Source organism: Sorex araneus, chromosome 3, assembly GCF_027595985.1.
Source record: "Sorex araneus isolate mSorAra2 chromosome 3, mSorAra2.pri, whole genome shotgun sequence".
Taxonomy (NCBI): domain Eukaryota; kingdom Metazoa; phylum Chordata; class Mammalia; order Eulipotyphla; family Soricidae; genus Sorex; species Sorex araneus.
In genome coordinates this window covers 36,649,793-36,667,184 of record NC_073304.1, presented here as the reverse complement: position 1 = coordinate 36,667,184, position 17,392 = coordinate 36,649,793, and the positions used below count along the sequence as shown (strand labels likewise).

General features: G+C 39.6%; 1 protein-coding gene across 2 annotated transcripts in view; it reads right to left on the bottom strand.

The window, feature by feature from the left end:
• The window catches only part of PPP2R5E (protein phosphatase 2 regulatory subunit B'epsilon), a 163,428-nt gene that overhangs the window by 63,089 nt on the left and 82,947 nt on the right, over positions 1-17,392 (bottom strand). For both annotated transcript variants that reach the window (XM_004612367.2, XM_004612366.3), the window contains exon 3: positions 12,152-12,348. In XM_004612367.2, coding sequence (XP_004612424.1) covers positions 12,152-12,348 — 197 coding nt within the window. The remainder of the gene's footprint in view (positions 1-12,151; positions 12,349-17,392) is intronic.

Below are 17,392 nucleotides of genomic sequence, written 5' to 3'. Positions count from 1 at the left end.
AGACAGGAAGAGGCTTCCCTGATCCACCTCTCTACTTCACTGGTGTTTGCTGCAGAAGTCAGGAGTGTGGGGAGTTTGTTTCTTTGGAAAGAAACCAGAGAAGGCTCTAGAGACAGGAACTACACACCAACCTGTTAATTTACACTTTAAATGTACAGCTAAAGGTCACTGCCTCCTGAGTATTTTACCACTCAAATAACTAGCTGCACTTATTTACAGAACAAAATCTAACTGACTCTCCCCTTAGCCCCTTAAAACAGCACAGTTTTACTTTCCAGCACCTCCTCTACTATCCAAACTTACCAGCTGCTTCTAACTTTTCTACTAGAAAAAGCCAAAATACCCTGAATAGGAAGAAGCCCACATTATACCAGAGTTCTAATCTCACAAAGTTTTGACATCTCAGGAAGGGAAATTCTACAGTACCTCACAGCAATTCAGTCAGTACCTAATACCTAGTATCTAGCGAGTCCAACTGTTTCCTGCATTTCTGAAAGATCTGCAAACACTCTGTTCTCCACTAAGCTTGCTTATTCACTTTAAAAAAAAGTCAATTTGCACCCCAACTGACCAAACTGTTGAAACCACTCCTATTCAGAAACATCTTCTCCTCTTCGTGTCAGCCCTCACCCTCCCAAGCAACGGTCGCCGGGGTATAAGACCATAGGCTGCTTGCAGCTCTGCATTTTGCTCTGCTTGTTGCTTCCCCAGCTCGAAGGCCCATAGCTGCCTTTGCCTCAGATCTTTCCAGTCTTCCCTTCTCCAGTACTCAGTCAGCCACCCGCCCACCCCCATCCCCTTTCCCTATTCATCATTGTTAGTGCATTTTTACTCTTATCTTATCCTCACTTTCCAGAGGCAACTTCCTCCACAGAAGTCACTAGATAGCATATTTCTTCTTGTTTTCATCTAGGAGATCTAGTTTGGCTTTTAAAATTGGTAAGAAGCCAACTACCCTCCTGGAAATGACCTGCTCATTGTTTTCTTGCCAAAAGCTTGCCTTGAGCACTACCGGCTGAGAATTCCACACTGAGGACAATCATTTTCTCTGTTTTGCTGGCGTTTCTTTTTCAGCTAATAATGCAACACCGTGGTGCAACCAGCTTTCTCTCCTTAAGAGAACTGACCAATAAATCTCTCCCATTCCTCTCTATCTTCCAAGTTCCAGAAATATCCATGACTCTCAAACGTGCAATAGTTCCCAATCAAGTTCTCAATCATCTGATCCATTTTCTGGGTAGATTTTTTCCAGCAGATAGTTTACAATAGTTTACAATTCTAATCATATCTTACATTTTCAGGGTTAAATTAAACCATGGAAGAAGAAAGCAAAACTTGAATGCGGCACTGTATCTTATACTCCACAATTCTGTTGCCAACACGGGAGCTGGGAAGGGGGGGAGGAGGGGAAGCATTCTCATTACAAGGAGATGATAGTATTGGGTAAATCAGCGCTAGACAAGTCACAGCTGTCAAACAATTTTAAGTATCCTGAAAACTCTGAACAATCTGTAAAGCAGTTAAGCCAGAAGGACTACAGCTTGTAAATGAAGCAAACAGCAATCATGAAAAGCTTAGCTGCTTCCTGTGCAGAAACCCTGCTCCTCAGCACATTTAAATTAAAATTAAACACATTAAAATCCCTGTCAGATTCCTTGAGAGAAAACTTGCAGGAGGAAATGGTCAATTATTAATATATTAGGGACATGAATATGAAAGGATATCAAAATAATTTTATTTAGTTAAATAAGGGCAGTAATACACACACACACATACACACACACACACACACAATTGTGTACATGAGTACCCACAGACTTACAGGCCTGGACATAACTGTAAACTACAGTACCTGGGCTTAAAAAAATTATTAAAGTAAAATCTTAAAAGTAAAGTTTCCCCACATTTAAAAAATTTAAATCCACAGTGTGAGAAAAAATGTGGTAATTCACCTTAAAGAGACAAAAAAAAAAAAAAACCTTTCAAGCCAGATTTCATTCTAAGTAGAAAATCGATGAATCCAACTAAAGAAAAATGTAAATCTGGAAGGAATGGAAGGTAGTCCATGAATAACAGTAATAATGACATCACAACAACCTTATAAAGTTACACTGGTACTTTTAGAGGGTTAAAATCCACACTAAAACACACAACTAGGAAAATGGCAGGACTGAGCCAGGCCTGTACCTGCCCCAGAAAAAAAACAATAAAAAGGAAAAGCAATCTGTAGGCACAAAAGTGCTTCCAAAGACTAAGGGTCCAAGCAGAAGCAGAGGAATGGAAACACCTCCTACGAACACCACCTACCTCCTTGCGCCCCATCCACACCATCCAAGCAATAAGGGAGTCATTCATTCCTTGGCCACTAATGGACTTGCCTGCTTTTAATGGCAAAACAAAGAGCAGAGCATGGGTGCAGAGCCTATAAACTTAGAAGAGGATCGTTTTAAGAACTGTAGTTTGGGTGGGACAGAGTTTTGACACAGACATCCTCTCAGGCTTCTCCCACCCTTCACCAGGCATTCTTATTTCACCCCCAAAGAATGGCAGACCAGGGCAAGAAAAGTTAAAAAATGTATTAAAGACCTTGATATTAGGGGCTGCAGAGAGAGTATGCAGCCAGTATGGTGCTCGCCTTGCACAGGAGTAACATCTGAGCACAGGTGGGTGTGGCCCCCATAAAAGATTTTGATATGAGACCAGATTCCATAAATCATATCAGTAAAGCATGAGCAGAACTCTTCAGAACACCAAACTTACTGAACCTTCAATGATTCAATGCCAACACACAAGCAAATAGACACAAAAATAAACAGATGGAATTACATTATATTAAGAAGCTTCTGCACTGCAGTGAAAGGGTGAACAGAATAAAAAAAACAACAACACCCCGCAGATTGGGAGAAAATATTTGCCAACAACTTATCTGACAAAAGGTAAAGCACTGGTAAGACAGAGCAAAAAATAAATTTTAATGGGAGAAGAGAAGGGGGAAAAAACCCTCCTGAAGAAAGACATACAGTTGACTAATAGGTATATGGAAAAATGCTCTGCATCACATATAATCAGGAAAATGCAAATCAAATCAACAAGATTTGTTTCCTTACACCAGGGAGAAATTACAAAGAACAAAACAACCAATGTTGGTGTCGATGTGGGAAAAGGAAATCTTCATTCACTGCCGGTGGGAATATCAACTGGTCTGACCTTTTTGGAAAATAATATAAACACTTCTCAAAAAAAAAAAAAAAAGATGAACCAAGCTTCCCTATGATCCAGCAATCCCACTTCTGGGCATTGGGAAAAAGGACCCAAAATATCAGGACCAGAGAGACAGTTCAGCAGGTAGGCTCTTGCCTTGCACACAACCGGAGTTTGATCCCCAGCATCTCATATGGTCCCCTGAGCACTGCCAGGAGTAATTGCTGAGTGCAGAGCCAGGAGTAACCCCTAAGCACAGCATGTGCCCCAACCCTGCTATTCAAATTATTCATTCAAAATATCTATTCAGAAAAGACATCTGCATTTTATGTCCACTACAGCTCTACTCATTATAGCCAAAATCTGGAAACAAGAGAGGTGCAGAGATCTTTGTTTCTCTCTCATATGTGGGATATAAAGAAGCACAGCATGAGGTGCGAGAGACAGTACAGCAGGCAGGGACTATCTCGCACACGGTCAACCTGATTGATACCCAGCACCCCATATGGGCCCCAGAGCACTGCCAAGAGCTATCTCTGAGCACAGAGCTAGGAGTAAACCCTGAGCAGAGCACCACAGGAGGAGGGAGAGAAGGAGGGAGACAGAGAAGATCGTTTTGGGAGACACACAGAAAGGGGATGGGGGGGAGAAAGTGAAGGGGAAGGAGATGGAGGAAAGGAGGAGGAGGAAGTATGGCAGCAGTTAGGACACTGAGATAATGGTGGAAAAAAGCAGACACTACAAGACACACAAAAAACCGTGTTATTAACAATATTGTAAATCACAGTGACAAAAGATAAAAGCACTTTTAACAATTATAGGATGACACAGATAAAGCACTGTATTTTAAAATAAGGCAGACAGGTAGAAGGGTGAAAGAGAGAATTCAAGTAAAAATGAATACATTTCCACTATCTAGTCTGGCCAAGTCAAACCAAAAATACAGGGAAAAGCTTAATCCCATCTACTGAACTATCTCACCTACCCAAGAGCCCACTCTTTAGTAGTTTTTGGTTTTTGGTACCAGGGATTTTAAAAAAGGAGACTCAGGCAAATCACTGAATCACATCCCTGGCCCAACGCTTTCAAAGTTTTGGTCTTCATTTGACTGAAGTGAATGATTTAGGAAAGCACCATCACAGAAAGTAAGATCCCCGGCATTGGAGAGAGAGAGCCTGGGTTTCAGTGCCACCTCTGCCAGCTCCCCATGGGAGTACATTTGGGCAAATTTCTTCACCTCTCTCTACTTTCTCTACATGACTTATAAAGTAATATACATGGTAATACTACCTACTTCAATAGGGCTATTATGAAGACTGGATTAAATCATATGCAGTTACTATAGATGATTATGCTAATGATGAGAAGAGTATAGGTATGAACTATATCATATATAGAGATACATACATAGACATGTATTTGTGAAGAACTCCCAAGGATTATGAATTTAACTGCAAACTCTAAATTATCTAACTACAGAAACAACTACCAAAACTGACAGACGATATTATTTTGTTTTGGGTTTTTGTCTATTTTATTTTAGGTCACACATACCAGTGCTCAGGACTTATTCTTGGATCTGTACTCAGGGATCATTCCTGGTGAGGCTTGGGGTACCAAACAGGATGCTGGAGATGGAACCCCAGCTAACCACATGAAAGGCAAGAGCGCTACTCACTGCACGATCATCACTCTTCTCCCCCGACGCAATGAAACAGAAAATCTGAAGTCTCAAACAGGAATTTAAGAAATTCAATTCTTAAATACAGAGGGACCAAAAAGCACTTGCCCACGTGTAGCTAAGCACTCCCCTCCACCTCCGCCCCACACATAAGATATTGAATTCAGGGGCCAGAGAGATTGTACAGGGATCAACGCACTTGCTTGAAGTTGCATTCTGGATTGGAGAGCTAGTTTAACAGGCTGAACAAAGGCTTCGCATGTGGGAGCTCCAAGTCAATCCCTGGCAGCACATGGTCCTCTGAATACAAAGTCAGCAGATGACCCTGAGCACTGCCCACAAGAAACTGAATTTATTAGTAGAGACTTTCCAATAGGAAACTCCTGACCCAGATGATTTCACTGGCAAAATTCCCTAAACACAAATACACAAAACACACAAATCCTGAAATCAACAGCAGGAGATCCACTAACTCCAGAAAAATCAAGCCTGTCTAGCTAGATGAAAGTTGCTAACTTTAAGCAACAACTAGAGAAAACTGGAGGGGGGGAGCAGGATGTTGCTTAAGTGGCCCAAAACATCCCCTGCAAGTGCCCGGCCTGGAGTTTAAGCCCCGGCACTGCCTGGCTGTGGGACACCCCTGGCCCTGGCAGCACCAGCACTGCCAAGAGTCCCTCAGGATCCCCATACAACTGTTTTCTAAAAACAATGTCACAGCACAAAGTGATCATAATTAAATGACAAGTAAGGAAAGGATATATGCCTGCCAGTTTTTCTACTCGCCAATAAATCACAAATGGTAACAATAGGATCTTAATTTTGCACAGTGAATTTTCTAGCTCTCATTCTTAAAAAAAAAAAAAGCTTCTAGTATTCGTCATTTTGATCATCTTAAAATATTGTCTAAGTGCCAAGGAATGCTTTCCTTTCTCCTAGGTCCTATGCTTAAATTGTCACTTCCTAAATGCCTTTCCCAGATATCACTTAATTCTCTTCAATTATGTACATATTAAAATTTTTTTTGAACAGCCTGCCTCTCTACCACCCCACATGGCTCACATCCAAAAATCTTATCTCCTTTGGATCACCTCCAAGGCAAATTCTGGCTATGATGTATAGTTGTATTTCTTATCAGATGCAGGAAGATTAAAAAATAGAAATTTCATATTCCCCCTGGTAGTTATTATTCCCAAGGCTACTTTTAGACAGTTGTTATTTTATGGAAAGAAACTCTCTGTCCTTCAGAGTACGAAGTTAAACAAAGCACTCCTAAAATTCTGTGGAGGCAGACTCTCAGACCTTTAATTGCAACTTTGTAATTTTCTACAAAATTATATTGTCCTCCTCAGAGGCTAACCAGAACAAAGACTTCAGTTAAATCAAAGAATGTATGAGAGAAAGCACTGAGAAAACCAAGTGACAAGGTATAATTTGAATTGGTAAAAACAAAAGTTTATGAAGACTTCAACAGAAAAGAAATAGCTGTTCAACATTTTTTATGCTAAAATTACATTAACTTTGGAAAATCATATATTTTATATTTTGAAATTTATAGAAGCTATATGGAAGTAGGGTTGGACTGTGAAACTAAGATAAGTCATAACCATAGTGGTAAAATACGGAAATAACCAGTGTGACAAGGTATACTTTCTGCCAGAGACGCAGGACAGGATTTGACTCTGAAGACAGTACACCCAAGATTCTACCAGTGCCCATGCAATCATTATCTACAATCATTACCTCAGCTTCCTCAGAGTTCCTGTACTCCTGCTGACTCATTAGCTACCACCTCACCACTGCACACTGATTCCTTGAATCTCCTGAAATCTCCTGTTTCCACTGTTCTTTTTCTCGCCTACCTTCCATCCATACTGGTGATTACCAATCTCTTAGTTTCCACGCCTGAGTGTCCCATAAACTCTAAGTTAATGCATCAAAAACCAAACCCTCTGCTTCTACCCCAAATATGCTCCTGCTCCCGCCTGCTCTTTCTCAAACAGCACCACAAACTACCTAGTTCACAAAACTATCCTAGACCTCTTTCCTTCTCTGACTACACATATCACAAGAAATTCTGATTTCAATTTTCATCTCCTGTGTCTCAAAGGCCACCCTTTGCTCACTTTCTCTACACTTCCATGTCAATGCTTGGTTAGGTCCTCCACAACTTCTTGAATACTATAGTCCCTCTAACCAATTTCAGCTTTCAATTTTGGTTTCCTCCAACCCAGTCCACAAACAAATACGACCATATCATTCCCCTGTTTAAACCCTTTTAGTGTTTATTAACTTTCTGTGAAATTCTTTTAGGATTTGATCCACGTTTGCATCTTCAATTGCCACCATCAATCCCAGTTCTCAATACATATATTCCCTCCCTCCCTCCCCCGCCTTTCTCTACTGTAACAACACAGCACTATTTTTCTTTTCCCAAAAATATAATATCATTTGGGAATTCCTTTGCATCATATACTTTTTATTTCCATTTTAGCACCCTCAGCCACCTAGAAAATGCATATTCATCTTTTAATACCCCACTTTTAGAAGCCCTCCTCTCTGTAAAAGTGTTCCTCACTATTTCTACCAATTAATCTTGAATTAATCCCCCCTTCTCACAACATATCAAAAACTCATACACCAAGATCAAGTGGGGCTCATCAAAGGGATGCAAGGATGGTTCAACATAATCCCCCGTTCATCTTCTCCCTCCTGCCTGGTACATACTTTATTAACGTATTTATCATAATATCTTATTATTTGTTCACATGAACATTCTCTTTCTGAGTTTGTAACTGAACAGGATCTTATCTGTCTTTATCATTAAGTATCATGTTGCTCGAAGTCACTTAGAAAACATGTCCTCGAATGAACTAAACTAATGTTTTCACTAATAAAATTTTATCTCAGATTCGAACTATCCCCAAAGTGATTTTCAAAAAAATAATAATAGGTTCTATGCTCTGGAGCACCAAAATGGTCATTCCTAATGACTGAACTGAGGGCCTCACACACGCGAGGCATGTGCTCTGTCACCTGAATCACACCTCAGTCCTAAAAGAAATAATCTGAAAAGTAAATGAATATTTAAAATATATCAAATAAACAGAATTTTAATTTGAGTCAAAAAACTTCTAACATATAATTTTTAAATTACATGAAAAGCCAGAAATTCTAAGGTATCTTTCAAATGAATTCATGATAAGAGAACAGGAAAGGAAAAATAAATTAATTGAAATATTAGTTTAAAGTGGAAATATTACTGCCTAAAGGAAAGAAGTCCAACATGTGAGATGATGAAAATAGAATGTGACAAAACTTAAAAGGAACTGAAAGTCCTGATTTTCTTTTTTGTATGAGGAGAAATAGATATGATAAGCAACTTACCTAGGCTATCTGGACAATGGCTTGTAAACCTTTATAATGGGAAAAATCTATTCTTAATTTCTTAGTCTTTGCTGGAAGGAAATGAACTGGAGGTTTTTCAGACTTGGAAGGAGGAAAAAACTAATTCTCAACTCCTTCCACTTACAATAGGAGGAGTGGAGGCTTAGAGACAAAATTATTTAACCAAGTTCTCACTATTAATTACCTGAAATATGGAAATTTAGAACAGTGGTTGCAACAACCTCTCTGTCTGGGGTTCTTTCAATTATGTCTTCTGCAGGTATATTGGGGCCAAACTGCTTTTGTTTTTATTTATACATGAACAGTTCTTTTCTTCCTGAATTCTAGCAGCATACAGGTGATATGCATTTTGCTAGAAATGATTCTATAACTCCTAGGTTAATCTCATCTGTCAAACTTTTTCTCTAACAGGAAATGCAACTTTCAAAGTATAAATCCCTGAGATTCAGTCAAAGGCTTTTGGTAATAACACTGACACCGGAAGATGCCTTCATAAGTCATTACTCATTCTGGGATGTAAAACCAGGCATCCAGTGCAATATGGTTCCAGCTATTCATACAGGGCAGCAACACCCTGCTTTCTAGACCATACGTGTATCTGAAAAGATGAGAACCGTGACGTACAAAGTACAATTTTACTTCCTTAAGTTGAGTGACTATTTGTAGAGGAAGGTAGAGGAGTACATTGAGGGAACTAATGGTAGAGCAGGGTAGAGGACGGTGACCACTCCTCCTCTAATCCTATGCCCCTCTCTAAGCACCACACAAGCACTGGGACTCCCCAGACAGAAGACTCCATCCAAGGTAATGGAGCAAGTATGTGTGGGCAGAGCCAGCATCAAAGCCAAAGTTTGTGTGGTTCCACACTCCTACCTTTCTACTCTACTACCACACTCTCTGTAAATGCCCCAAATTGTCTGAAAACCCTGTACTACTAGTAATTAGAAGTCTCAAAAGTGAAATGTAGTAAATGAATTACACCTGTAAGAACACTAAACACACACTCTCTCTCTCTCTCTCTCTCTCTCTCTCGCTCTCTCTCTCTCTCTCTCTCTCTCTCTCGCTCTCTCTCTCTCACTCACTCTCCCCCCACCCCCCACCTTGACATCGATCTTCTTTGAACAAGCAGTAAATGCCCTCTGACACCGAGGCTACTATTGATGACCCTGGATTGTTCAGCACCTCTCCCCACATGTCCCCCCACCCCCCACCTCCCACTGCTATCACTCAGTTGAGTAAACACTGATCTAGGAAGTTCACTGTTGAATGTCTTAGAATAATAAACATGTTTCAGATTCAGTGTCTGGTAAGGTGGGGGTTCAAGTACATTTTTAACGACATATTCACACACAAATGACAGAAGCATTTTTCTCTTCTGGGTAGTGGGGAGTAGGGAAAGTAAAGGGAGAAGAGAAAATGGTTCTTACCAAAAGTGACTGAGAACCAACGTGGTTTGGGTTCATAAGAATAAATTTACGTTTGGGTTTTTTTTTTGGGGGGGCAGGGGGAGATTATGCCAAATGTTATATTTAATAACTACACAATAACATTAATATCTTCATCAAAATATAGTAATTTGGAATGTCCATATTTTAGGAGGAAATTCATTCACCCAACAAACTCCGGGTCTAGAAGACATTCCAGAAATCAGAGACATGCAGGATACAGTTCCTTGAGGAACTTTCAGAGTTTTAACAGAAAAATTACATAAATGTGTAGAGGATTTATAAAGTGGGGACAGGTGGGTCGGAGTGCAAATGAACAAATTCCAAATAGAGGGATTTCCAAGAAGCAGAGAAAGCACAGCAAGGGGAAATCTCCTGGCTTTTCAGAAAATTAGTGGAAGCTTATTAGGCCAAGAGGTGAAAGGAAGGGGAAAATTAGAAATAGAGGCAAAGGGCAGGGAAAAATGAAATCACAGAAACCAGGCACAGAAACTAGGTGAGAGAAGTGAGCTATTAAAAAAACAAATCAGGAAATACACAGATGGTCCCAAGCAAAGGGAAACCAATATATGTGCAAGCATATTATTAGGGTGATGCTTATATAAATTATATCACAGTAAATACATATATTACAGAGCTATAAAAATAGAAGCAGTGTGCTGAAAGCAAGGTACAGTGTGAATATAGCATGCACCATTTGTGTGTTCAGAAAAAAAATAGTATTTACACATCTATGTCTACATAATCATAGATTATTCATGGAAAAATATAGAAGAAAGCCATAAATAGTGGTGACCTCTTCTACAGGTAGACCGAGATTAACCAGAGAAGACAGGTGAACTAGAATAGCTCCAAAGTATCAGGTCAAAGGTTTAGATGGCATGCAGACTCTAGAGCAGAGCTTCTCAACCCCTCAAACATTTGTACAGACCCTTCAAATGTACAGACATTTGAAGCCAAGGGCTCTTTTTGTGGAAGCTGTCCTATGCATTACAAGGTGTTCAGCAACAGTCCTGACCTCTATCCTCCCCTCCCTCCCCCCAAAAATCCCTGACCCTACTGTGAATACCAAACATGTCTCTCAACACTGCCAAAGTGTCCTGGAAGGCAAAATACTCCCTAGCAGAGGATCCCAGCTCAAGAGCTAAAGAATTAGCAGTTAATCTACAGAAAATTATATGCCTATAAGAAATGCAGCAACACCTGGATATGGGTCTCAGGAGTTGTTCTGAAAGAATTTTTAAAAAATTTTCAAATATCAATCATAGTTTCTCAGGTAGTAATTTATTTGGCACTTTTCCTCGCTCCGTGCTCAAAGAACACTCATAGAGTAGCTCAGGGGGCTGTATTTCTGGTTTACTTCTAGCCCTGTGTTCAGGGATCACTCCTAGAAGGGCTCAGGGGACGTTATGGGATACCAAAAATAGAACTCAAGCTGGCTGCATCCAAGGAATGAGCCCTACCCACTGTGCTATCTCTCCTGAACTATTTACTTTTTAATTTCTCAATCACAGATAACTTTCTCCCCCTATTCCTGTAGATTACAAACTACATGAGTTAAACAGAAAACCCAAATAGGCTTTCAGCAGTACACAATGGATCAAATTCTCCAAGGGTCTTCCCTCCCAATGATACACTTTGGATCTCTGCAGTCTAACTGCAGGCAGCCCCCAACCCCTGAAAGAGTACATGCTCTCCCATTCAAAATTATCTAGGATGCTGGGGACAGCAACCCTCCCACACAAGGCTAACAAGAAAACCTTATTTTAGTTCAGCTTTTGCAACATTAATGTAATTACTGATACAATAAGAACCTAAGTCCTTGCATTCTGCTAATAATGTTGCTTCTCGTAACCCCTAACTAGCACACACAGTGCAAATCTTTGTTCAAGAATATGAAAAGACACCGCCCCCTGATTTCAAGATTAGAAAGAGAATGATTAGTTTATAAACCCAAGAAAGGCTTTAACTAGATTCTACAAATTACAATTTTATTAAACTTAAAGCCATTCCTAATATACCACAATGAATTAGGGGAGGTGAAGGGGATGGAAAGGGGATAACCAAGACATCCAACAGGCTTGCGTGTTTTTCAAACCACAGATCTATAACTTTTGGTATTTCTCCTCTGTCTTTCTTTTCCCAATACCAGAAAATACTAGTAATACTCTGGCTATCTTGACTTCATACTCTGCAGTCACTGACTTCCTCCAATAGTGTGGTAGGTGAAAAGTTCTGGACTTCATTCTCAGAGAATCATCCTCTTCAAGTTCTACCATTGTGCCAACTACTTTTGCTTTCATTCCCAGCAAGTTGTCCCTCTTTGGTGGAGATGACTCCCAATGGCCTGACTTTGCAATAAATACACCTGTGAGTAGAGGTGCTTACGAATGTCCGCGGCGGAAAAAAAGAAACTCACCATTCTAACTACTTCAGGGTAAGTCTGCTCTGTCAAACAGCCTCTGCTTATTGTAATGTAGTCCACCAGTTCATTAAGAGTGGAGCGCTTGTATTCTTTCATTTTAAGATCAGATAGCGTGTCCATGAAGTCAAAAATGACACAGCACTGCTGAAGTTTCTTTAGGAACAGTTCAGGCTGCTCTGAGGATGGAACGTCTAAGAAAAAAAAAGGAAATGGTGTAAGTCTGTCGTCAATTTCCAGGTAACAGGAATTCTCTGTGAAAGTTACTTCAAAGGCAAAGTTAAAAAGTAAGAATTCACATGGCAATGGTGTTCTTTTAACAGTTACACGTGGGTGGGAAAGGATCCCATATCCACCACTTCAAAGACCTTGTCTTTAACAACTATATGGCCCCAGCACAATATCAACAGCATTTACTATTCCGCAACCAGAGATTAACCAAAATCCCAACAGCAATTACAGAGTTAAAGCAAGTTTTAACCAAAATCATCCCAATGTCAACACCCTGAAGAAGTCAAAAACATTGAAAAATGTCCTTGTTGGTTTTAATTAGTTTTACAAAATTTCAAAGCAGAAATTTTGTTAGTCAATTCATTTTAATTTTATGCTGACATGCTTGGTATTTAAAATAACCAGTGTGTGTGAGTGCATGTTTATATTTTTCTTTTTGTTTTGTCTTGGCGTCTATGATGTTTATCAAAGAAAATTTAAAAATCAACAAAACGAAGCAATATGTCAACTCAAAACTCTCAGTAATGGGACAGTAAAAGAAATCTCTACTTAAAACTATGTTCTCTCCTTTGACCCATCTTCTTCCTCTTGAGTGCTCAATATATTATATAAAGTATAATATATAATAAACATCTATTCTCTTCCCACAAAGAGCAGGTCAGACACTTGGTTTGGTCTCATTTCTAAAATATATGTAAGAAATTTTAGGTTAGTTAAAATTCCCCAGCAAGGAAAAGATACCTTTATGATATAGTTGGGTTTGAAATATAATTGTACTAAACTATAAATAAACCACTGTACTCCTGTCTTTGTCCCAGTATTTAATTCTCACAAACTGGAGATTCCCTAGAAAGTCAATAAATTCTGACCAGGGAAGACTCTGCTATACCTTCATCTGAGGTAATTAATGCATTAATTTTCAAAACACTCTTATAGAGATAATCAGATGCATTGCACTATATTGTTATTTTTCAAAGAATATCCGAGATGAACTTTAGAGATTAATATACTTCAAATATTTTAAAAATTCAGATGCACAATGAGTAGAGCACTTCAGTTGCATGTGGCTGACCAGAGTTCAAGAGCTGAAACCACATATGATCCCCCAAGCTTGTAAGGAGTGATCCCTGAATGCAGATAAGTCTCGCAAAACACAGTCTTCTGAAATCAATTCTTAGAAAAAATCTAAATGAGAAGTAAAGAGAACTGCAGAAACACTGTTTTGTCTACCAAAATAGAAGGAAACAAGAAATATCAGTAGTGTTTTCCTTTAGAAAAAAAAAAAAAAAGAAAGAAAAAATTAACCCAAATTCTGCTACCTGGGTCAATGTCTCGTGGTCTGGAAGCCTCGGAGCGCTGGAGTTTATGTGCCCATTCCACCCCCTGCTTGCTGCCACTTCACCCCCAACCAGCAGCAGCCCCATTCTCTGTCCAGCTCCCTTCCCTGGAGCCAGTTTTTCTGAGGGCTCGAACTATCACTGCCAATCTGGCAAAAACAAGTTATCAATTTAGAAAATTATTCTTAACCAATGAGTTTCCCTTCCCCCACCATTCCCTGAGGTTCCCAAAGGCCCAATGTATCTTCTAGTCAAAGACTTAGAATGTGGGATAAGATATAAGATAGACCTTACTCCATGCTCCTGGACTCAATTAGAAGAAGTTAACCAGACCAAGCTTTCTCTTTCATTGCTACCTGCATCAGATGTTTAAACAAAAACTAAACAAGGCTGCTTATGAACATGTTTTAACCAATAAATATCTGATTACATGCAGACAACCATCATGTTCAACTGCGGAAGTCTTCTAGGCTCTAAATCAGACCCCTGAATTTGTCACTGCACAGAGAAAAATAAAAGGCTGTTAAATGCAATGTTAAAGTGAAATTTTTCAGAGAGGTTTGCTTAACCCCTACTTGCTGATACAGTAACCTTACAAAAGATTTTTTTAGAAAATTAACCTAGGGGCTGGAGCAATAGCACAGCGGGTAGGGCGATTGCCTTGCATGCGGTCGACCCGGGTTCGATTCCCAGCATCCCATATGGTCCCCTGAGCACCATCTGGGGTGATTCCTGAGTGCAGAGCCAGGAGTAAACCCTGTGCATCGCCAGGAGTGACCGCCCCCCCTTGCCAAAAAAAAAAAAAAAGCAAAAAAAGAAAGGTCTAATCGAAAAAAAAATTAACCTACATGAAGAGCTCCTTAACTAAAGTATATTCGATTATGAAAGCATCTATAAACAACAGCCTTTCTTCCAAAATTCAACCACCTTGTAAGTAATGGCAACAATTAATCTTTGCAGTCACTACAGTAATACTCAAGAGATTAATATACTTCAACTATTTAAAAAAAAATTCAGACAGGGGACCTGGAGCGACAGCACAGTGGGTAGAGCACTTGTGTTGCATGTGGCTGACCTGAGTTCAAAGCTGAAACCATATATGATTCCCCAAACTTGTCAGAAGTGATCCCTGAGTGCAAAACCAGGAGTAAGTTCCAGGCACCACCCACTGTGTCCAACCACCCCACAGAAAAGTTTAGCAGTTGAAATCTACTCTTTATTTATCCAAATTAATATGATGCCATAGGCAAATGTGAAGCAGATTATTCACCTGCCAAAAAGAATAATGAGAACTTATACTTTTGAGGACCTGTAGAGTATATTTATTGGGCATTATTCTAAGTATTTTACACATATTATATCTCATTAAATACAAGCAACCATCTATGCAGTAAGGTCCTATTTCCAATTTAACCAGGGGAAAAATTAAGACAAAGAGAGATCCAGAGTCATACAACTAAAAAGCAGAGGAGACAAGATTTAAACCAGGTAGTAGCTCCCAAGCCTGCATTCTTAACTTGTCAAACACGGTGTAAGGTAAGAGCAATACCATGTCTATAAAACAAGGTATGTGCAAAAGAGTATTGAAGTAAATTCAACAAATCAATTTCCTACATGCCCTCATGCACAATGTGTCGTACTTGAGCCCTTCTGGGTCCCTCTGAAAATTAAACTGACTCTCAAAATATATTTCTAACCCCTGCCCTAACTATTTCCCAGAGATTAACATACGTAAGTAGCAAGTTATGCTTTATCTTTTATCACACTGAATTCTAAAATGACTCATCTTCCTTTCAGAACTTTCAGAAGTGGTCAAGAGACTAGAGAGACAGTACAGCAGGTAGAGAGCACTTGCCTTGCATACAGCCAATGTGGGTTCAGTCCCTGGCGTCACATATGGTCCCCAAGCCCACCAGGAGTGAATCCTGAGTGCAGAACCAGGAGAAAGCCCTGAGAACTGCTGGATATGCCCTTTCCTCTCCCCTGGCTCCTGGCCCCGCTAAAAACACAGACACACACACATACAAAGAGTGGTCAAAACTATGTAACTAGAAGAGAGGTGCCTCAAGGAGACAGTTCCTTTCTAACAATTCTATTGTTTTTGTTTTCTTTCACTTGTGCTGAATTCAAAAGGACTTAATTCAATCAGTCTAAGCAAAAGGCTTTTCCAGCAATACCCGACCCTTCACTGTATGCTACTCCAAACATCCTGGTTCTCATCTCCCTAGAAACAACAGGATGTAAAAAGACAGAAAATCAGTGTCTGTTACTGATTGGGGCAATGTCTATGGTGGGGAGAAGTTTTCAATTGGGAGGATGAGGTGCGGCTAAAAGCTGGTGAGGTGTTATGTACAAACCTTATCAGGAAAGTACTGTAAAACACAATGCAAAAACTTGTACAGGCTTTTTAAAGGAGACTTTTGTAGAAGCAGACCAGTGGGTGGGAAGCAAAGGGGGATTTGAGGTTAGGGGAGAAACACTGGTGGAGGGAAGTGGACATTGGTGAAGGGATTGTGTTGAAACACTGCATTCCTGAAACCCAATCATGAATAACTTTGTAATTTCACAGTGACTAAATAAAAAATAATCTTTGTTTTTAATTTTTAAATATTTGAAAAGAAAAAGGCAGAAAATGAGCAGGCAAGGTTCCATTGCCCTGGAACAACTCTGAAAATTAAACTGACTCTCAAAATATATTTCTAACCCCAGAAAAGATGAAATGACTACCAAAGTAGTCCATCAATCCGCTTGGTATTTCTCCATTTACTGTCCATGTTTCCTTTTATCATTAGTCACTTTTTCCCCACATGTCTTTTCTACTACTGTCTCCTCTCCATTTTCTTTACTAAGCAAGGTAGGGGGAACAAGGGGATGGATCCTGGGACCCAGCCACTCTACGAAGCAGCACTGACTGCACACACAAAACAATGAAACAGTGATTATGGTTCTATCACCAAAAACTTTTAAAAATTCTCCTTGGGCCAGAGAGATAGTAGAGTGGGTAAGGCAGTTGCCATGCATGTGGCTGACCTGAGTTTGGTCCCCAGCATCCCATACAATGTCCTCAAGCACCACCAGGAGTGATCTCTGAGCACAGAGACAGGAGTAAACCCAGAGCACCACCAAGTATGGCCTCCAAATCATAAGAAAATAAGTAACAGTAAAAATCTCCTTGTGCTTAATGAACAGTTAATAGAAGCTATATAAATTTTAGCCACAGACCACCCACCCTTAATCACATACAAACACAAAACCCCTTTCCCTTACCCTCATTATGATTTCAGTAACCAGTTGTTTCTACATCATTTGTTTGTTTATATTTGAAAGAAGTTCATCTCATTCCTCCTTAATCAGAAGTTCCCATTATTTTATTCCATCTAATATTTGAGCACAGGGTCAAGGGTCAGTCTACCTATCCCTGGGATTTGACTCAGGACTTTTCAAAGTAAAAAATAACTAAAACATGAGGCAGTGTAGTTTGGGTATTATGTTCAAAAACATCAGTCAGCTGAAGTTGCTGAAAATCAGAATCTAAACTCACACTTTGCAAGTATTCCAGGCATGTAAATTTAGAGGGCCCACATCATATTCATTAGTCATCAATCACAAGACGACAGCACATTAATTTTTTAAAACAGTAAACCAGCAACTTATTTACACATGGACTTTG